Below are 22,549 nucleotides of genomic sequence, written 5' to 3'. Positions count from 1 at the left end.
ATAAATATGTCCCAGTTGCCAATTATCTGAATTTCGATCACGTGATCACGGGGATGCTGCAACGGTCATACGTGTGAAAAATGGTCATAGTGCCATTTTTCAGCGCTGTTGTAACTTCGAACAGTCTCTAAAGTTATAAGTCAAGGACTACCTGTATGAAACTAGCATCAAATAAGGGTCAACAGAATTCAAAAGGAATGGACTTAGGCCATTTGTGGGAATGTAGCGATTCTAAGCTGGTGATCTGCTTAACTCTGCCGCCCCACTTTTGCCTGCTCTTGTCCTACACGTACAAGAGGGGGCGCAGGAAGCAATCTAGTTCTCAACAGATGGAACATGAAGTGACCGTATGCCATTTTGCCACCTTCACAGTCTCAGAAAGCATCTCTGGCTGCCAGCAAAACCAAACAACATTTATTCATGGCTTTCAAATCTTGCATTTGCGAAACTAGTACAAACGCAGGTCCTAGCCGCGCACTTACGGGGAGACGGCTAAAAGCTTCGGGCAAAATAGAAGAGAGGGCGTCACAGGTGCTGGTCTGAAGAGTTGGGTGCTCGGAGTTTTGGAGGGCAGCTGGTAAAGGTCCATTAAGCATCCTTGTCCAGAATGTCACAACCTATGCAGAGGGGAAAAGAGAACCCTGCCAGTTTCATTCACAGAGAGATATTTTTAATGAATAGCACTAGCGCTTAAGACATATGTACCACCCGATAATGCTTTACACCACTCTCTGAGTGGTTTGCAGCCTCAGCATGTTGCCCGTCACAATCTGGGGTCCTCATTTTACCCAACCTTGGAAGGACGGAAGGCTGAGTCAACCTTGAGCTGGTGAGGATCGAACTCCTGGCAGTGGACAGAGTTAGCCTGCAATACTGCATTCTAATCATTGCACCACCATGGCTCTTACTATTAATCTAGATATAATTGAAATAAGGCGAAGGCAATTGTTTGTAAACAAGCACATCTTTTGACTTCCTTCATTTGAATTATTTTCCATTCCAGCTGCTCTTTCTAACAATTTAATTAGCAAGTTTACTTTATTTATCTTTCCTGCTGAATTTCTATTCCTTTCATTGCGATTCATAGGAGCCTCTTTACTACTGTTTGTTAATTGCACTACTTTAAACTAAAAGTTTCAACTGGAGATGATAAGAAAATTACTCAAATTAAAAAAAAATTGAAGCCATTTTCCCAGCTGCAATAAAAGAAGCAAAACATTGTATTTGTAATCTAGATGTACACTTGTAATATTTTAGGTTTTAGATTTCGCACTGTATATTTTTATTTCCTTTGCTTTTTAATTGAAAGGTGATGGGAATGTACCATACAATAAATAAGTAATAAAGAAAATGCAAACAGGGTACAGAAAATATAATACCATAATATTAGTAGACATACCACATCAATGGGTACCTGCTGATCTGCAACTAGGTCTGGCTTGTACTGTTGTATTATACCCACTCCAAGTTCATCCAGAAGCTGCCAGAAATAGGAAAGGGAAAGGAATATTATGGATTTGCAAAGCAAGATACCATAGGGCAGCGATGGCGAACCTTTTTTGGCTCACGTGCCATAAGTGGGGGAGCGCAGGGGGGTCGTGTGTGGGCGTGCCACACCCATAATGCAATGCGCGACACCCCCGTGCGCATGCACACACTACAGGCGCTTCGCCTCCATTTTTACATGCTTTTTTCGCCCTCCCCAGGCTCCAGGTGCTTTATAGGAGCCTGGGGAGGGCGAAAACAGCCTCCACCACTCCCCCGGACACCCTCCAGAGGCGTCGGGGAAGCCTCCGGATGGTCCCTGAAGCCTTCGGAGCGCTCAAAACAACCCTCCAAGCAAACCGGAAGTGACTTCAGGGACCATCCAGAGGCTTCCCTGACGCCTCTGGAGCGCTCAAAACAACGCTCCGAGCAAACTGGAAGTGACTTCCGGTTTGCTTGGAGGATCGTTTTGAGCGCTCCGAAGGCTTCAGGGACTGTCCGGAGGCTTCCCTGAAGCCTTCGGAGCTCTCAAAATGATCCACCGAGAAAACAGGAAGTGACTTCCAGTTTGCTCGGAGGGTCGTTTTGAGCGATCCGAAGGCGTCAGGGAAGCTCATGAAGCCTCCGGAGGGCCTCCGGGGGGGCGGGGGAAGCTATTTTCGCCCTCCCCAGGCTCCTATAAAGCCTCTGGAGCCTAGGGAGGGTGAAAAATGGCTTTAAAAAAGGGTGAACTCAGCACCTCGTGTGCCCTGACAAATGGCTCCACGTGCCACCTGTGGCACACGTGCCATAGGTTCATCATCACTGCCATAGGACATTGATGCCGAACCTATGGCATGCATGCTGGAAATGGCACGCATAGCCATCTCTCTGGTCACACCAGCCATTGTCCGTTGCTCTTCCAGGTTCCGGCACGGACATGCACACCGGCGAGCTGGTCTTCGCGCACGTATGTGTGCCAAAAACCAGATGACCAGCAACTTCCCAGCGCACGCATGCACATTGGGGAGCTGCTCTTCTGGTTTCCGGTGCTTCCCCGCAGGTGCGCGCGCACTCCGGTTTCATCACTCGGTGCCAAAAATGTTCGCCAACACTGCCATAGCGGGATGGTTATGCAGGTAGCCCTCAACTTACAACATTCATCTAGCATCCGTTTAGAGTTACAAAAGCATAACAAAAGTTAATTACGGACGACCTTCGCACTTATGATGGTTGTAGCATCCCCACGGTCACCTGGTGCAAATTTGGGCACTTGGCAACCAGCCTGTATTAAAACAGCTGCAGCATCCCAAAGTCATGTGATTGCCATTTGCCACCATTCCAGCTGGCCTCCCGACAAGCAACGTCAACGGAATAAGCCAGAATCACAATTATGATTCGTTTAGCAACTGCAGTGATTTGTTTAACAACCGTGGCAAAAAAAGTCATAAAATCAGGCATGACTCACTTAACAGACACCTTGCTTAGCAATAGAAATTCTTCTCCCAATAATGGTTGTAACTCGGGGACTACCTGTACCGGACCAGAACTAATATTGCAATAAATCACAATATCATTTAATCTGTATTAAGTTATTCAGGTGTAGTTTATGTAGTAACTATAGCTTAATGTTACTCTCGTTATTGATTTTGAATCAAGCCATTATTTAACACAATGGCACCACTAGGTTGTTGTTATTTTTTAAATCATATAAAGTTATGTTTCTTTAGGGATTTCCTATAAGAAACATTTTTATCAACAAGGAATCAATATTTCTATAAGCTAAATATCATTCTCCATAAAATGAACCTGTATAAAATAAAAAATATGAAGAGGAATTGTCTTGGGCCGCATATGAGATATATAATTTAGTTAATGCACTGCATTTAAATAGATAACATATATAAATAGATAATAAATATAGCATAGTTAGTGGATGTGCATGTATAATGTATACCTTTATTTTTAAATTTTTTAATATTTTATGTTCTTGTGGGGCCACAATATTAGCTGTCCAGGGCCACATGTGGTCCATGGGGTTGAGGGATGGACCCATCTGCATTAAATGGATATTTTAGTACTTACTTTTGCCCCATGGAGCTGAAGTGATGGATCTGCTTCCTCCATGCATTTACAAGCCACTTCGCCAAGTTCTAATAAACAGCCTTGAGCAAGGGTAAAATAGCCCTTCACAAGTAGAGCTAAAACCTATAGTAGATTGAAGCCGAGAGGGGAAGGAAAGGGAACAAACATAATGGGAGTTTTAATATTTAATAGGAAACCTACTGTATGACAGCGAACGTATCTAAATTGCCATTTAAATACTATTGCCAATAAAAACTGTGATCAAAGATGGCTGCCATTTTTTTCATTTTATTCTTGTCGCATATCCTTATTTTGAATTTTATATTAATATTTTTAAATAGTGTTCACCGCTCAGAGTTGTTTATATAAACTGGGCACCAATATCAACTGAATAAACTAAAAAAATAAAACAAAATACGAATTATAGTCTTTCACCTCCTCCTTGTATATGTCGTATATATGTCTTGGTATATGTTTTGTTATATGTATGTCGATATATTTATTTCCTATGTTTTGTTGTACGCCGCCCCGAGTCCTTCGGGAGAGGGTGCGGCTAAGAAATAAATATTTATTATTATTATTATTATTATTATTATTATTATTATTATTATTATTATTATTATTATTATTATTATTATTATTATTATTATTATTATTATTATTATTATTATAGGTCTTTTCCCATTAATAGCAATAGCACTTAAGACTTCTATGCCGCTTCATAGTGCTTTTACAGCCCTCTCTAAGCAGTTACAGTTTCAGCCTCTTGCCCCCAATAATCTGAGCCCTCATCTTACCCACCTCGGAAGGATGGAAGGCTGAGTCAACCTTGAGCCTGGTGAGATTTGAACTGCCAATCCGCTGGCAGCTGGTGATCAGCAGCAGTAGCCTGCAGTACTGCACTCTAACCACTGTGCCACCTTAAAATTTCTGCCAGCTGATATTTGAAAAATTGAAATCAACTATAATAATAATAATAATAATAATAAATTTGAATTTATTAGCCGCTCCCTCTCCAGACAGGACTCGGGGCGGCGTACAATAAAACATATTTATGTGTTTGCACACATGTTCTATGTTTTTTTATTGAACTATCCAGCATATTAAAGGTAAACAGATGTACTGTCACTTCCTGTGACCTTCAGATCAATTAATTTGCAAACTGAACATTATTTAAAGATTCACACCAGAGCAAGGTTCTAGTATCTAATGCATCCTAAATTAAGTTAGGAGAGTGAAGCTGAAGAAGAAGCATTCTTAGGTGTAACTGTGCTGGGAATGATCTCTGCATCTCTTTAATAACTTTGGGAGCAAGGATACAGATGATCTGTACCAGTAGGCACAGACCATGTACCAGGGTCTGGGCCTACTACAGTATTACCATTTTTTCTTCTCTATCTGTATTTATTTATTTAAATAAATACCTATGTATTCAATCAATCAACCAACCAACCAACCCATCAGTTTCTATCAGTGGTGAAATTCAAAAATGTTCCCTACTGGTTCTGTGGGCATGGCTTGGGAGGGTGTGGTTTGCTGGTCATGTGACCAGGTGGGTGTGGCTTGGTGGTCATGTGACAGGGTGGGCGTGGCTGCACAATTGACTCGCACGCAACGGAAAAGCAGCTGGACTTCACACAAAATGTCCACTGCAACAAGCAGGAAACTCACCGAGACACAGAGAGCTCAGCAACCAACTAACACACTTTACACAAAAACAACACAAAAGCTACGCAACTGACACCCACAATGCAAAAGCAGCTGGACTTCACACAAAATGGCCCCTGCAACTAGCAGGAACCTCAGAGAGACACAGAGAGCTATCAGGCAGGGGAAATCAAGAAAGCATGCTTTTGATCCTATGTTCACCCATAGACAAACTCCTGCCAGACCAAAGGAGACTCTAAACAACTATCTGATAAATCACCATCCTCTTTTAACGACCCCTCCTTCCTTGACGGGGAGAGTCTGGGCAACTGAGTGCTTACTGGCCGGATGCCCTCCCTGTTCCCAATGCGGAGGAGTTTTTCCCATCAGATATATTCTCATTGTGCCCAGAGAGAGAAATATCTGCCTCTACGTAGAATCAAACTCAGTCTCCTGTTTGTGAGATGAGAGCTCCACCTTTAGGCCATTGCACCACTCAAACTACCGTATTTTTCAGAGTATAATACAATACAATACAATACAATACAATAGTAGAGTTGGAAGGGACATTGGAGGCCTTCTAGTCCAACCCCCTGCCTAGGCAGGAAACCCTATACCGTTCCAGACAAATGGTTATCCAGCATCTTCTTAAAGACTTCCAGTGTTGGGGCATTCACAACTTCTGGAGGCAAGCTGTTCCACTGATTCATTGTTCTAACTGTCAGGAAGTTTCTCCTCAGTTCTAAGTTGCTTCTCTCCTTGATTAGTTTCCACCCATTGCTTCTTGTTCCACCCTCAGGTGCCTTGGGAAATATTTTGACTCCCTCTTCTTTGTGGCAGCCCCTGAGATATTGGAAGACTGCTATCATGTCTCCCCTAGTCCTTCTTTCTCTTAAGCTAAACATACCCAGTTCCTGCAACCGTTCTTCATATGTTTTAGTCTCCAGTCCCCTCATCCTCTTTGTTGCTCTTCTCTGCACTCTTTCTAGAGTCTCCACATCTTTTCTACATCGTGGCGACCAGAACTGAATGCAGTATTCCAAGTGTGGCCTTACCAAGGCATTATAAAGTGGTATTAACACTTCACGTGATCTTGATTCTATCGTTACGAATCCATCTGGTGGTGATGCTGTCTAACCCACATTCTTCTACTTTATCTAGTAGTAGGTTATGGTCTACCTATAAGACACACCTTTTTTTAAAAAAGAATGAAAATCTGGGTGCACTGAATATAGCGGGGGGTTTTTGCATCCCAAAGCCCTGCCCCCTTCAACAAAATGGCTGTGTATAGCCTTTAGGAAGCTTCCAGAGTGCTCCTAGGGTCCAGGGAGGGCAGAAATGAATGAAAAATGGGCTGTTTTTTGCTCAATTTTGCCACTCCCTCCCCAGCCCCCAGGAGAACTCTATAAGCCTCCTAAAGGCCATGCATACCCTTTTTTTAAAACAAAAAACGGACCTGTTTTCATGAAAAATGAGCCGTTTTTTGCTCATTTCCCACCCCCTGCCCCAGGAGCACTCTCTAAGCCTCCTAAAGGCTACTCATGCCCTTTTTCTGGCAAAAAAACAGGCCATTTTGGGGAGGTCTGCAGAGTGCAAAAACTTTTTTAAAAATTTGCCTCTTCAAAATCGCGGTGCGTCTTATACTCCGAAAAATACGGGTATGCTGAAAGAAATCTAAGAGGGGCATCCCTTCCTGCAGCTGCTTCCTGCATAGTAACAATTCAAGGCTGAATGGTTGCTCCCTGTGATAACTCAGGATCAGATTCCACCACAAATGCGATTGAAACAATAAAAGCATCCAAAAATAAAGGTGTACAGCTGCCGATATAGTTCATCATCAACTCACAATAAAACCAAGAAATGGGGGCGTTCACACATTCCAAAGATTGGGGCCACTCTAATCCCTCACGGGAGAATATCCCACAAGGCAGAGGGGCTACAGCAGAGAAGTCCAACCTTCTAGTTCCCAACAGTTGAGACTTTTGGTTGACGGGATCTGTAACCTGTCCCCTTTGCTGAATGAAATCGGATGTGTATCGATCAGGGGTGCCAAACTCGATTTCATTGAGGGCCGCATCCTGACCTCGGGGAGGCCTGGGTGGGTGTGGCTAGGGTGGGCGTGGCCAGCTCAACTTCACGCATGTCGGGGGGCGCGTGTGGTGGCCTGAGCATTCTGCCAGGGAAAACAGGCTCCCGAGCTCCATTTTCGACTGTGATGGCTTCCTGCAACCCTCTGGCCACCCAGAGCCCTTCCGAGCTCCATTTTCGCTGCGACGGGCTCCTACAACCCTCTGCCAGCTAAAACAGAGCTCCGTTTTCCCTGGCAGAGGCACCGCAGGCCGGTCCTTTGCTGTCTCCAGGGTGGCCCCGTGGGCCAGATCTAAGCACCCGGCGGGCCAGATCAGGCCCCTGGGCCTTGAATTTGACATCCCTGATCTAGAAATAAATGTTCCCTGGTTCAACCTAGAGGTAGCCCTTGACCTGACTGGACGTACAACCGTTCGAAGTTACGACAGCGATTCTATCAGCAAGCAACCTTATCCACCTACCTGCAGTGCCTCCAGGCGAACTGGCGAGGGTTCATAGGTGCTAACCGTTGACAGGCAGCTGGTGTCACTATCCGAATAGGAATCTTCTCGGGGCAACACAGCAAGAGAGATGCAGAGACGCAGGAGCCAACAGGGCTCAGTTGGTGTCTTCTCCAGGGCAAGCAATGGTTCTCCTAAGACCAGAACGGGTTCTCTACGCCATTCAGGTGCACCGGAACGGAGCGGTAGGCTGGCTGTGCCGTCGCTCATCCCCAAAGAGGCAGGCTGCTGCAAAAGGAGACGCACTTCTGGCAAAGGGGCCTGAGCCGACACGATGGAACCCAGTAAAGTGAGACTTGACACTCGAACGTTAACATCTGGGAAGGAAAAAAGAACACAGATGGCACACATGGAGTTGTTGTGACCTATCGGCCGCCAGCTCCTCCCGCAGCAAATCAGAGGAGGAGGAGGTGAGGGAGTCATGGTCAACATCAAGGCAACGTGAGAGCAGGGAGACAAGGGAATGGAGCTGGCAGAGAGAAAGAGAGAGAGAAAGAGAGAGAGAGAGAGGCGGATCCTGGGCCGTCCGTCAGCCCTCAGATGGAGAGTCAACAGCCCCCAGGTCAGGAGGTGGCTGATGAGGAAGAGGAGGAACAGCTAACTCCAGTGCCTGACTCCAGATGCACAGAAGGCAGAGGAGAGGAGAGCAGTGGAAATATGTGGGCTGATCCCTGGGAAGGAAGAGCCACTGCTGCTAGTGAAGCCCCCCCCCCTAGTTCTGGGGATAAAAGGCAGGGAATGGAGATGAATAGATATGGCAGACAATTACCGCTTTTTTCAGAGTATAAGACACACTGGAGTATGAGACGCACCAAGATTTTGAACAGGCAAATTAAAAAAAAAGTTTTTGTACTCTGCAGACCTACCACAAATTCGCTAAAATGGGCTCTTTTTTTCCAAAAAAGGCCAGGCATTGCATTTATGAGGCTTGTACAGTGCTCATGGGGGACGCCCCCCCCAAATGAGCAAAAAACGGCCTGTTTTTCGTGAAAATGGGCCCATTTTTGTCAAAAAAGGGGCATGCATAGCTTTTAGGAGGCTTATAGAGTGCTCCCGAGGGCTGGGGGGGGGGGGAAATTGAGCAAAAAACTGCATGTTTTTTGCTCATTTCTGCCCTCCCCAGCCCCCAGAAGCATTCTATAAGCCTCCTAAAGGCTCTGCATGGCCATTTTGGTGAATGGGGTGGGGTTTCAGGAGGCAAAAAAATGCTGTATTCATTGTATAAGACGCACCCGGTTTTTCAGCCTCTTTTTTGAGGGGAAAAAGGTGCGTCTTATCCTCTGAAAAATACGGTGTTCCTTTTGCGGACGGACGGACGGACCTTTTAGCCTGCGGTGAGACAGAAACTTTTTTGCTGGGCTGCCGACATTCCTAATTAAAGGAATCTTTGAGTTCATGTTTGGGGAGCTGGGTCGGAAGAGGAGCAGCTTTTCTAAGCCAAAGAAAGATGGCACCCTGATGCATTAGATTCGGGAGGAAAGGAGCAATGGCTATGGATAGGTGCGGGGTTTGCCTTCCCGCAAAGAGTGGGCTACCCATAATGAAGACAACACACAAGGTTTTCCTCGAGGCATGAGTGGCCCAGAGCGTTTTCTGAACCCCCCTTTTATTAAGAGCGCATAAGGAAATTAAAGCATTCTGATATATCATTGGTTACATATAAAATTTTTGCCTAATATGGTTATATTTAGCTCTACCTGCTTAAGCGGTGTTTTCAACATGAGTATCTTAACAGCTTTTACCACGTGTTTCCTATGCTGCTGGTAACTGCTTCAGTCTGGAAAGTCCCTGTTAAGATGGTTTCGATATTGCTTTGCCTTTGCAAGCACAGCTTTCTAAATTGGGCCCTCCCAGTGGGCATCCAGCTCAACCCGCGTTCAATACTCAATTTATTTCAGTCCCAAATTCCATATATGTGTTCCAATCAGGAAAACTGACCTGCACATATACCATGGCGACCTTGTTCCCACAAATAGGTTATGCTGCCCAATGTCAGGGAATTGTGTGGAAATCCAAGCCTATTGCCTGAACTACTTGAGGAAAGGATGCAGCAATCAGAACGTGGCTGGGAAAAGAAACAGTAAGCACTTCAGGAGATGGGAACTACGAAAGGAAGACTGAAAAAAGGCACAGTTCAGAAAGACACAAGGAAAAAGCTTCAAATTAAACAGCATTGGGTATTCGGCCGGCTTTTGTGTATTGTGTCCAGGAGTTCCATGAAAGGTAAACGTTTCCCCTATTTAGTTGTTTCTGAGACTTCCTGTGGTGAGTTGTTTCCAACTCTAGAGTGTGGCGCTCATCTCCATTTTTTGGCTGAGGGAGACGGCACTATCCAAGGATGCTTCCGTAGTCATGTGGCCAGCATGTAAGGTTCTACATTTAGGCAGGAAAAACGAAATGCACAGGTACAGTATAGGTGGTACCTTGCTCAACAGTAGTAATTGTGAAAGGGATCTTGGAGTCCTAGTGGACAACCACTTAAATAGGAGCCAGCCGTGTGCAGCAGCTGCCAAAAAAGCCAACACAGTTCTAGGCTGCATCAACAGAGGGGATAGAATCAAGATCCCGTGAAGTGTTAATACCATTTTTTAAGGCCTTGGTAAGGCCACACTTGGAATACTGCATTCAGTTTTGGTCACCACGATGTAGAAAAGATGTGGAGACTCTAGAAAGAGTGCAGAGAAGAGCAAGAAAGAGGATTAGGCTAAAACCTATAAAGAACGGTTGCAGGAACTGGGTATGTCTAGTTTAATGAAAAGAAGGACTAGGGGAGACATGATAGAAGTGTTCCAATATCTCAGGGGTTGCCCCAAAGAAGAGGGAGGCAAGCTATTCTCCAAGGCACCTGAAGGCATGACAAGAAGCAATGGGTGGAAACTAATCAAGGAGAAAAGCAACTTAAATCTGAACAGAAATTTCCTGACAATTAGAACAATGAATCAGTGGAACAGCTTGCCTCCAGAGGTTGTGAATGCTCCAACACTGGAAGTTTTTAAGAAGATGTTGGATAACCATTTGTCTGAAATGGTGTAGGGTTTCCTACCTAGGCAGGGGGTTGGACTAGAAGACCTCCAAGGTCCCTTCCAACTCTATTATTCTATTCTATTCTATGATTATACACCGAGAGATACAAAACAGTGTTACCTTCCCATCGAAGTGGTACCTATTTATCTACTCGCATTGGCATGCTTTCGCACTGCTAGGTGGGCAGGAACTGAGGTGAGGACAGGTGCTCTCCCCGTTACGCAGCGCTCGGGTCTCGAACCTGGACTTTGCAGCTGATAAGCTCAGTATCTTTTACTGCTGAGCCACTATCACGCCCCCTAGTGGTTCCATAATCAACATTTAGTAAGGTCTCCAAATCTAAATCTGTCCTTCCACCTCAGAGAATTTTTAGTTCCAGGTTCATGCAGAACTATCACTTCTAGCCTACATCTTCCATATTTTAGTCATAGCAGGATTTCCTATGAAACCTCTGGCTGAAGTAGGATGCAACAAAGGAAGATAACCTCAATTACAGGTAGTCCTTGACATATGACATAATGAAGCCTACCTGTCAACTCTTCATGTCGTCATGGGGACAGAATGAGTGGGAGTAAATTCCACACTTACTGTTCAGCTGGAATGGGGTCTCAGATTACTGCTGCTGGCTGGGAGGGATGTATCTATTGGGTAATGTGATTTATGACACAGACTGAGGGGAGGGAAGGAATAGAGGTAAAGTTCAGAAGCAGATAAACAGAGCAAAGATTTGGCTGAAAATAAATCTTGCCTAATGAAGCTATCAATAAATCACTTTTTTTGTATTAAAACATTGGCTCGATTATTATGAATCAGTTACGGCATCATTAGGAAACTTGACACTACCCATCAGTGGTGAAATCCCCTGAAGTCTGGTACCGGTTCGGTGAGTCTGCTACCGAGGATGGCATGCACACCTGAGGTGCACCCGTGCAGCGCTAAAAAAAGGACCATTTTGAAGCCTTCCAGGTAAGTAGAACACCGAGGGGTGGGGCATCTGCTGTGCCACGATTTAGATTAGCTAGAAAGCAGGAAATCCGACGATTCGAGCTAATCGTCTGATCGTCGAAAATACCAGTTCTTCTGAACCGGTAGCATTTTTTTACTGCCGGTTCAGGCGAACCAATCCGAACCGGTAGCATTTCACCCCTGCTACCCATGATGGTGATAAAAGGGGTTAGTCACCCCATTTTTCATTTTTGGGGGTAGTTATTGAAACAAACACAGTGGTTGTAAATGCAAACTATGGAGCAGTTGATTTTACATGACTGTGGCATGCTGAAAACAACTGTACATGAGCACTCAAGGTTCAGTCGTGTGAATGAGGGATGGGGACGACTGTCAGGACTTTGCATTAAGATTGTAAGTCCCTTTTTTTCAGGTAGGTTGGAAATCTGAATAGTTTCGAAGCAACCAGTTGTAAGTCAAGGACTACCTGTGTATTATTCACACTTCCTTTCCTAGAGGAAAGTGTTCTCTTTTAAACCATAACAGCAATAGCACTTAGCAACAGCACTTAAGACTTCTCTACCGCTTCATAGTGCTTTTTACAGCCCTCTCTAAGCGGTTTACAGAGTCAGCCTGTTGTCCCTAACAATCTGGGTCCTCATTTTACCCACCTCGGAAGGATGGAAGGCTGAGTCAACCTTGAGCCCTGTCAGGATCAAACTCCAGGCTGTGGGCAAAGATTGCCTGCAATACTTCATTTTAACCACTGTGCCATCAGGGCTCGATAATAATGAAGCTATATATAACACTTAGACTTATATACCGCTTCACCGTGCTTTGCAGCCCTCTCTAAGCGGTTTACACTCAGCATATTACCCTCAACAATCTGGCTCCTCATTTTACCGACCTCAGAAGGATGGAAGGTTGAATCAACCTTGAGCCCTGTCAGGATCAAACTCCAGGCTGTGGGCAGAGATTGCATGCAATACTGCATTTTAACCACAGTGCCATCAGGCCTTGATAATAAGGAAGTTAGGGCTTCCGGTTCCGGCTCCCGAGAGCGACGGGCATGTTCCGCTCGCCCTGTGCGCTCTTGGTGGGCTCTCCCTTGACCGGGGGGGGGGGGGACTGGGTGCCTTGAAGGGGCGCCCAGCCGAGGGGGCGGCTAGCTGGGGGTCCCCTGTGTCGGCGGCGGCCGCGGTGGGGGGGGGGCTCCTGGCATTGCCCTAGGTGCCATGAGGCGAAAGGGGGTGTGCGGGAGTTCTATGCTTCTGCGCGCTTTTGCGTCGGGGCTGCCAGACGAATTTAGCAACTTGAAAGCTGCAGCTGCGATGTGGTGAGATGGAAACCCTCCCCGACTCCTTTCTTTGACTGTTTGGTGAAGGATTGACAGCTCTTTAAAGACTTTCAATCGGTTTCTGGGAAGTGCGATTGGAGGGAGGGGGATTTCCCCCCCCCCTTGGACGGGCGGCTTTGGATTGCTCTCTGCCCCTGGAGGAGAGGGGGGAGAGCTTCAGAATGAAATCACCCTCGTAGCAAGCAAGCAGGTGAATACCCTGCTGCAATTGTGAAAGAGAAGTGATGATCTGTTCTTTTTGAAAACTTTTGAAAACTTTTAGTTTGCTGCCTTTTGATCCCGTGCTGGCAAGGCAAGATGGCAACTTCCGTTGTCTTTATGCACTTTGAAATTTGACTCCACCCATTAAAAAAAAAAGATAATAAGGAAGTTATATATAACAGCAATAGCACTTAGACTTATATACCACTTCACCATGCTTTACAGCCTCTCTAAGTGGTTTACAGAGTCAGCCTCTTGCCCCAACAATCTGGGTCCTCATTTGACCAACCTCAGAAGAATGGAAGGATGAATCAACCTTGAGCCGGTGAGGTTCCAACTGCTGGCAGCTGGCAGTCAGCAGAATTAGCCTGCAATACCGCATTCTAACCACTGCACCAACTCGGCAAAAAGATTACTTGGTACCATAATCAGAGATGAAGTCCAGCAAAAGGAAATATAAAGCAAACAGTAAATCTGTTCAGCAAGGCAGCTGAACGGGGCTTCACAGTTCCATGTGCCACAAATTATTAATATTACACAGGAGTTCCCCCACATCCACACAAATTTGCACGGATGGCTGACAACCGCATATACAAGATCTAACCAATTTGACAACTTCTGTAGAGACAAAAAAGTGCCTAGATTATGTGCTGGCATATTCCTGTGTCTTTTAAAAAGAACAAAACTTGCGATCTGAGTAAAAAAATAATTCACGAGCAAAACTTCTAAAAACAGATGGGATATAAACCTGTTGCAGCCCAGCGTCTGATACTTCTGTAACTGCCACACACAACATTGCTTCACCCAAAACAACCAGTTGGACCAGTTAGACGCGGTGGCTCAGTGGCCAAGACGCAGAGCTTGCCGATCAGAATGGTTGGCAGTTTGGTGGTTCGAATCCCTAGTGCCGCGTAACGGGCTGAGCTCCCGTTACTTGTCCCAGCTTCTGCCAACCTAGCAGTTCGAAAGCACGTAAAAATGCAGGTAGAAAAATAGGGACCGCCTTTGGTGGGAAGGTAACAGCGCTCCGTGCGCCTTCGGTGTTTAGTCATGCCAGCCAGATGACCGTGGAGACATCTTCAGACAGTGCTGGCTCTTCAGCTTTGAAATGGAAATGAGCACCGCCCCCTAGAGTCGGGAACGACTAGCACTGTGATGGCGAACCTACGGCATGCGTGCCACTCGGAGCCATATTTGTTGGCATGCGAGCCGTCAGCTCCAGCATACCTGCGCGTGCCAGACAGCTGATTTTCAGCCTTCCGGAGAGCGGCAGGTGGGGATTTTCGCCTTCCCAGGAAAGCCTCCGGAGCCTGGGGAGGGCACAAAATGGGTCCAACAGACCAACCGGAAGTTTGGAAACGATTCAATGGGTGGGACGTAGTGAATTGTCACAGCTTGCCTCCAGAAGTTGTGAATGCCCCAACACTGGAAGTCTTTAAGAAGATGTTGGATAGCCTCTGAAATGGTATAGGGTTTCCTGCCTAGGCAGGGGGTTGGACTAGAAGACCTCCAAGGTCCCTTCCAACTCTACTATTGTATTGTATTGTATTGTATTGAATTGAATTGAATTGTGGGTGTGGGCACGCCTGTGTGAACAATAGCACGCACAAACACAATTTTGGCACGCCTTTACAAAAAGGTTCGCTATCACTGAACTGGCACATGTGTGCGAGGAGAACCTTTACCCCACCATCTGATGCTTCTGTTAACTGCTGCACATAACATTGCTTCATCCAAAGCAACCAGTTGGGACAATACGTTTTACTGCAAATAATACCAGTAACAAAACGGCTGCACAAAGGATAATGTAAAATAACTGCCTACCTTTATGTTTAATGTATGGCTTTATCTGGTTCCATACTCTTGATAGCAGACCAGGCTTCAAACGGCTGTAGGGTACATTTGAGGCCAGATTGGCAAGGCACTGTCAACAAGGAAGGAAGATGAAAAATTACCTCGACTTAGGACCACAAACGAGTCCAAAATGTCTGTTGCTAAGCAAGTCAGTGACCCAAAGGTGCTTTTTCCAAAAGGTAACTGGACTTTCTTTTGGGGTGTGTGTGTGTGTGTTTCCCCTTGAAAATGTTTTGCTTCTCCTCCAAGAAGCTTCCTCAGTTCCGACTGAAGTCGGAACTGAGGAAGCTTCTTGGAGGAGAAGCAAAACATTTTCAAGCAGAACAAACAAACAACGAAGTCCAGTTGCCTTTCGAAAAGGGACCTTTTGGGACAAACATGTCCTGGATGACCGAGCATCTCCAAAGACGGCTGTTCAGTGAGTTTTGCTCCATTTTACGACATCTCCTGCCGCTGTCGTCGAGTGGATCACTGCAAGGGTTAAGCTAGTAACACGGTTGTTAAATGAATCTGGTTTCCCCGTTGACTTCGCTTGCCAAAAGCCGCCGGGGATGACATGAACCCGGGACATGGTCGTTGCCAAGGGTTCGAATTTCCATCACGGGCGATGCGGCAACAAGCATCGTAAGTGTGAAAAAATGGTCATTTTTTGTCACTACCATTGTAACTTCCAACCGTCACTAAACAAATGATTGTAAGTCAAGGACTACCTCTATGAAAGAGGGGTTAGGATCCTGCTTTAACATCCTGTTTTCTTATTTCCCACACCACCTTTTTCCTTGTCAGTTTAAGAATATAAGGAGGAGGGCGAGGACTGTCCTTTTCTTAATCTTTTAGTGTTCTTTTAAGCTTTTCCAGCTAAATTTCCCCTCACATCTTGGACATAAACTTTTTCAACTGTAGGAACTATAAAATGACAATGGCAACAGCATACCAACAGGATTTATATAAAATGTTTTATAGATGGCACATGACACCGGAAAGATTAGCAAAAATGTTTAAGGATAAATCAGCTAAATGTTGGAAATGTCACCAACTACCAGGAACATATTATCATACGTGGTAGACACGTAGAGACGCAAAAAGCTATTGGGTTAAAATATAATCATGGTTAGAGAAAATGATACATCAGCCCACAGAATTTAAGCCAGAGATATTCTTATTGGGTACTCTACCAGAGAAATATACTAAAGAAGACTCATATCTGATTGTACAAATAATAACAGCAGCTAGAATTGTACTTGCACAAAATTGGACAAATGCAAAATCCCATCAGAAGGAGAGATAATAAAGAAGATATTAGATTGTGCAGAAACGAATAGGTTGACATTGAGAATGAAGGACAAAGAGGAATCAGTGTACTACAGGACATGGGGGCGATTTTATGATTGGCTTGAAAAAAGATACAAATAGAAAGAGAAAGGAACAAAGCACAAAATAAATAACTCGGGCAACACATTATTAAATCAGGGGGAGGGGAAATAAGAAAGTATGAAAATGTAAATATACAGGCGGAGAAATGATATGAATTGACAAATGTTGAATAGCAATTATAAGAATGTATATTTAAGAATGAATTTGAAAGGAAAAATAAAAACCCCTTTTTTTTAAAAAAAAAACTTTTTCAACTCTTACCCTCAAGACGACGCTATAGGGCCGTGACGGCGAAACTTATGGCGCATGTGCCACACGGAGCCATATTTGTCGGCACAGCAGCCCTTGGCAGCCCCCAGCTGATTTTTGGCCTTCCAGAGGGCTGGGGGAGGCCATTTTCGCCCTCCCCAGGCTTCAGGAAAGCCTCCAGAGCCTAGAAAGGGCAAAAAGGAGGCCCAACAGCCCAACCGGAAGTTTGTTCCCGAACCTCCGGTGTTTTTCGCCCTCCCCAGGCTTCAGGAAAGCCTCTGGAGCCTGGGGAAGGCGAAAACTACCTCCCCCCCGCACGGAAGTCACGATGGGGGGTGTTGCTTGCGCATGCGCAGGTGGGGTTGCTCAGGCATGCGCAAGTGGGTGGGCATGCATGCACATACGCACTATAGCGTGCGCACACACAGTTTTGGTACACCTTTAGAAAAAGGTTAGCCATTTCTGCTAGAGGGCATTGCACACCACAACAACTAGACACAAGGACAGTTTCCCCCTCCCCATGCCATCACTCTGCTAAACAATTAATTCCCACAACACTGTCAAACTATCTAGTAAGACTATATTACTATTATTCGTCTCATCTTTCCTATTACCTATCTCCTTATCTTTTTATGACTATAACTTTGTTGCTTGTATCTTACGATTCACCGTATATTGTTTTATTTAGCATCCTAGTATGACTTTTGTTGATTGCTTATTTCGTATCCTATGACCATCACTAAGTGTTGTAACTTATGATTTATGATGAGTGTCTTTTTTATGATCTAGGATCACGAATTGTCACTTGTTGCTTGTATGTACACTGTGAGCTTATGCACCAAACCCAAATTGTGTGTCCAATCACACTTGGCCAATAAAGAATTCTCTTTCTCTTTCTCTCCTCTCCTCTCCTGACTCATTCCTATTCCATTCATATTTTAAATGCCTTCAGTATAATGGAGCGAGTCACTTTGCTGCAGCAATTAAAGGCTCTAGGTTGGAAGGCAAGAGAGTGTGGCAAACCACTTCCAAAAAAGGTTGCCAAGGAAACAAGGAACTTGTTCTGGCAGTCGCCCTCATGACTGATTTGAAGACATATAAACAAAACACACACAATTCTGTTATCATTTGAAAGTTGGTCTCTTAGGGATCATCTTCCAGCAGGGAGCCACTCAAATAGGCTCCATTAAATGGATTATCTGGAGGTAGTCCTCAACTTACAACAGTTCATAATCCTGTGATTAAAATTTAGACAGTTGGCAACTGACTCATATTTATGACGGTTGCAGAGACCCGGTATCATGTGATCACATTTTGCAAGTCAATGGGGAAGCCAGATTCACTTAACAACCATGTTACTAACTTCACAGCTGTGGCAAGAACGTTCGTAAAAGGGGGCAAAACTCACTCAACAAATTTCTCACTTAGGAACATAAATTGTGGGCTCAATTGTGGCCGTAAGTCGAAGACTACCTGTATAGAAGCAACTCGTTCATGGACAGTCATTTTCATTTCATTTTCATTTATTAGCACTTATATACCGCCCCCTCTCCCGAAAGGGACTCGGGGCGGTGTACAGTCCGTATTAAAAAACACCAAATAAAATACATGTATGCATAGGAGGAGGATAAAATAGGCCAAAACTGTACAGCTAATAAGTAAACAATATAAAAATTTAAAATATCATACAATTTATACACTATCCCTCTAAAAGCCAGTAAAAAGTATATGCCAGGGGGGTAGACGTTGTAAATTATGCCAAACCAGCCAGTCGGAACAGGTGTGTCTTCAGTTTCTGTCGGAAGGAGCGGAGGTCAGTAGTGGTTCTAATGTCGGGGGGGAGGTCATTCCAGAGGGTTGGGCCCATCACAGAGAAGGCCCTACTCCTCGGTGTCGCCCGTTGGCATTGCCTCGTGGACGGCACCAGGAGAAGGCCCTCCCTGTGAGAGCGGATTGGCCGCAGGGATGTGTGCGGGAGGATGCGATCCCGCAGGTAACTAGGCCCTATGCCATGGAGCGCTTTAAAGATGGTAATCAGAACCTTGAACCGCACCCGAAAGACCACAGGTAGCCAGTGCAGCTCGCGCAGGAGAGGTGTTACGTGGGAGTACCTAGTACTCCCCATGACTACCCGCGCGGCTGCGTTCTGGACTAGCTGCAGTCTTCGGGCGCGTCCCAAGGGAAGCCCCATGTAGAGAGCGTTACAGTAGTCCAGGCGAGACGTCACCAGCGCATGAGTGACTGTGCGTAGGGCATCACGGTCCAGAAGGGGGCGCAATTGGCGCACCAGGCGAACCTGGTGGAACGCCCCCCTTGCCACGGCTGCCACATGATCATCCATTGACAGCCGGGCATCTAGGAGGACGCCCAAATTGCGCGCCCGTTCCACAGGGGGCAATTGCTCGCCCCCTATGGCCAGTGATGGAATTAACTGGCTGAACCGAGGTGCCGGTAGCCACAGCCACTCAGTCTTGGAGGGGTTGAGTTTGAGTCTGTTGTCCCCCATCCAGACCCCGACGGCTTCCAAACACCGGGACATCACTTCGACAGCCTCGTTGGGGTGGCTTGGGGTTGAAATGTACAGCTGAGTATCATCAGCGTACAGATGGTACTCAACCCCAAAGCCACGGATGATCTCACCCAGCGGCTTCACATATGCGTTGAACAAAAGGGGCGAGAGGACCGACCCCTGCGGCACCCCACAAGAGAGTGGCCTCGGGGTCGACCTCTGCCCCCCAGTCAACACATATTGCATCCGGCCGGAGAGGTAGGAGCCGAACCACCGTAAAACGGTGCCTCCGACTCCCATCCCCTCCAGCCGGCGCAATAGGATACCATGGTCGATGGTATCAAAAGCCGCTGAGAGATCTAATAGGACCAGGATAGAGGAACAACCTCTATCTCTGGCCCTCCAGAGATCATCCACCAACGCGACCAAGGCTGTCTCGGTGCTGTGCCCGGGTCGGAAGCCGGACTGGCGTGGGTCTAGATATACGGATTCGTCGAGGTGCCGTGGAAACTGCTGCGCCACCACATTCTCAACAACCTTCGCTAAAAAGGGAAGGTTGGAGACTGGACGATAATTAGCTAGCTCCATTGGGTCAAGTGAATGCCTCTTGAGCAGGGGCTTCACCACCGCCTCTTTCAAGGCAGCCGGTAAGAAGCCCTCACCCAACGAGGCGTTCACCAGGCCCAGAAGCCAGCCTCGCGTCACCTCCCAGGATGCCAGTACCAACCAGGAGGGGCACGGGTCCATTGAACATGTGGTGGGTCGTAGCCGTCCCCGTAACCCGTCTAAATCCTCGGGGGCAACAGAGTCAAACTCCTCCCAGAGTGGACTCACAAGACTCACTGATGTCGGCTCGTCCGGACCACTGGGGGGGGCCCATCCGCTCCGGATCTGAGCGACTTTGTCTTGCAGATATTCTCCAAACTCCTCTGCTCTTCCCTGCAAGGGCGCCTCCCGCGTCTCCTGCAACAGGAGAGAGCGGGTCACCCTAAACAGGGCGGCAGGGCGGTTATCCGCAGACGCAATGAGAGCGGCACAATGCCTACGTTTGGCCGCTTTCAATGCCACAAGGTAAGTCCGTAAAAAGGCTCTTACCTGTGTTCGGTCAGATTCGGAGCGTGAGGACCTCCACCTGCTCTCTAGACGTCTCCTATGGCGCTTCATCACCCTGAGCTCCTCGGTATACCAAGGGGCCCGGGTGGCTCGCTGCCGCAGGAGAGGTCGCAGAGGCACGACCCGGTCTAAGGCCCCCGCCGTCGCCCTATTCCAGGCGTCGACTAGGTCCTCCGACCGAGCGCGGGTTAGGGCTACAGGTAACGGCCCAAGCTCCGCCTGGAACCTATCCGGTTCCATCAAGTGCTTGGGGCGGTACCAGCTTGAACATACTGGTTCCGCCTCCTCGCGGTGGAGGGTAGCGCCAGGGAAGTCGAGCCGGAGATATGAGTGATCTGACCATGACAGGGGCATAATCTCTAAATCCCCTATTCCCAGATCACTCGTCCACTGTTCAGATACAAAGATAAGGTCCAGTGTGTGGCCGCCTTCATGTGTGGGGCCCTGAATTAGTTGGGTCAGGCCCATGGCTGTCATGGAAGCCATGAACTCCCGAGCCACCTCAGACGCTGCTCCCGTCGACGGCAGGTTGAAATCCCCCATAACCAAGAGTCTGGGAATCTCAACCGCCGTCTCCAAGACCAGCTCGAGGAGCTCGGGCAGGGCCGCTGACGTATAGCGAGGAGCCAAGTATACAATCAGCAGACCCCACTGCCTCCCTGGGCCCCATTTCATACCCAGCGACTCACACCCGGGTATCTGAGGAACAGTGAACTCCCTCGGCTCTAGACAATCCCGTATAACTACCGCCACCCCACCACCCTTACCCAGGGCCCGAGGCTGATGGAATGCACGGAAACCCGGTGGGCACATTTCCACGAGGGGTAAACCACCCTCGTGGCCCAACCAGGTTTCCGTTATCCCTGCAAGGTCTAGCTCCCCCTCCGAGATCAACTCGTTAATGAGGGGGGCCTTGTTGGTCACAGACCTTGCATTGCAGAGCATCAGCCTAAGGCCCTGGCTCTGTAGTTCCCGACCACCTAGGCTGCGGGGGTTGGTACAAGCGACCGGGCGTAGCCAGCAGCCACGGTCTCCCAACCGACCTTGCGATCTTTTCTTGTCCTCGCAGTGGTGAAATCTAATGCTTTTGCCCACCTGTGGGCGTGGCTTAATTGCAGGGGTCATGTGACTGGGTGGGTGTGACCAACTTTTTTTCACTTTTTAAAGCATTTTCGTTCCTGCAGGTTCAGGCAGGAAAAAAAATGCTTTAAAAAGTGGGGGGGGGGAAGCTTCCGACGATCGCACGGCTCAGAGCTGAGCCATGCAATCCTCGGAAGCTTTTTTTTTACTACTGGTTCGCAGAACCGGGGACAATTGTCCCTACCGGTTCAGCCAAACTGGGCCGAACCGCAAGGATATCACCCCTGTTCATGGAGAACTCTAGGCTGCAGAAAACTGGATTAGCAAAGGGGTGGCTGAGATTGCTGTTTAATGCCACTCTGCCGACAATAGGAAGAAGAAAGTGAAAAGAAAAGAGTAAGGTTCTACATTTAGGCAACAAAAATGGAATGCACAGGTACAGTATAGGTGGTACCTTGCTCAATAGTAGTAACTGTGAAAGGGATCTTGGAGTCCTAGTGGACAACCATTTAAATAGGAGCCAGCCGTGTGCAGCAGCTGCCAAAAAAGCCAACACAGTTCTAGGCTGCATCAACAGAGGGATAGAATCAAGATCAGCTCTCTACATGGGGCTTCCCATGGGACGCGCCCGGAGACTGCAGCTAGTCCAGAACGCGGCCGCGCGGGTTATCATGGGGAGGTCTAGATACTCCCACGTAACACCGCTCCTGCGCGAGCTGCACTGGCTACCTGTGGTTTTTCGGGTGCGTTTCAAGGTCCTGATCACTATCTTTAAAGCGCTCCATGGCTCAGGACCTAGTTACTTGCGGGATCGCATCCTCCCACATACATCCCTGCGGCCAATCCGCTCTCACAGGGAGGGCCTTCTCCAGGTGCCGTCCACTAGGCAATGCCAGCGGGCGGCGCCAAGGAGTAGAGCCTTCTCTGTGATGGGCCCAACCCTCTGGAATGACCTCCCCCCCGACATTAGAACCACCTTGGACTTCCGCTCCTTCCGACAAAAATTGAAGACTCACCTGTTCCGTTTAGCTGGCCTGGCATAATTATAAATGTTACATC

At 47.1% G+C, this 22,549-nt stretch overlaps 1 protein-coding gene across 2 annotated transcripts in view; it reads right to left on the bottom strand.

Moving 5' to 3' along the window:
- Positions 1–22,549, bottom strand: part of HEATR6 (HEAT repeat containing 6) — a 71,135-nt gene that overhangs the window by 19,077 nt on the left and 29,509 nt on the right. For both annotated transcript variants that reach the window (XM_081945392.1, XM_081945393.1), the window contains 5 exons: positions 15,136–15,235; positions 7,746–8,101; positions 3,550–3,672; positions 1,400–1,480; positions 483–617 (listed from right to left, as the gene is read on the bottom strand). In XM_081945392.1, coding sequence (XP_081801518.1) covers positions 483–617; positions 1,400–1,480; positions 3,550–3,672; positions 7,746–8,101; positions 15,136–15,235 — 795 coding nt within the window. The remainder of the gene's footprint in view (positions 1–482; positions 618–1,399; positions 1,481–3,549; positions 3,673–7,745; positions 8,102–15,135; positions 15,236–22,549) is intronic.

Source organism: Natrix helvetica (genome assembly GCF_964273705.1).
Source record: "Natrix helvetica genome assembly, chromosome: 2".
Lineage (NCBI taxonomy): Eukaryota > Metazoa > Chordata > Lepidosauria > Squamata > Natricidae > Natrix > Natrix helvetica.
This window is presented reverse-complemented; position numbering and strand designations above follow the sequence as displayed.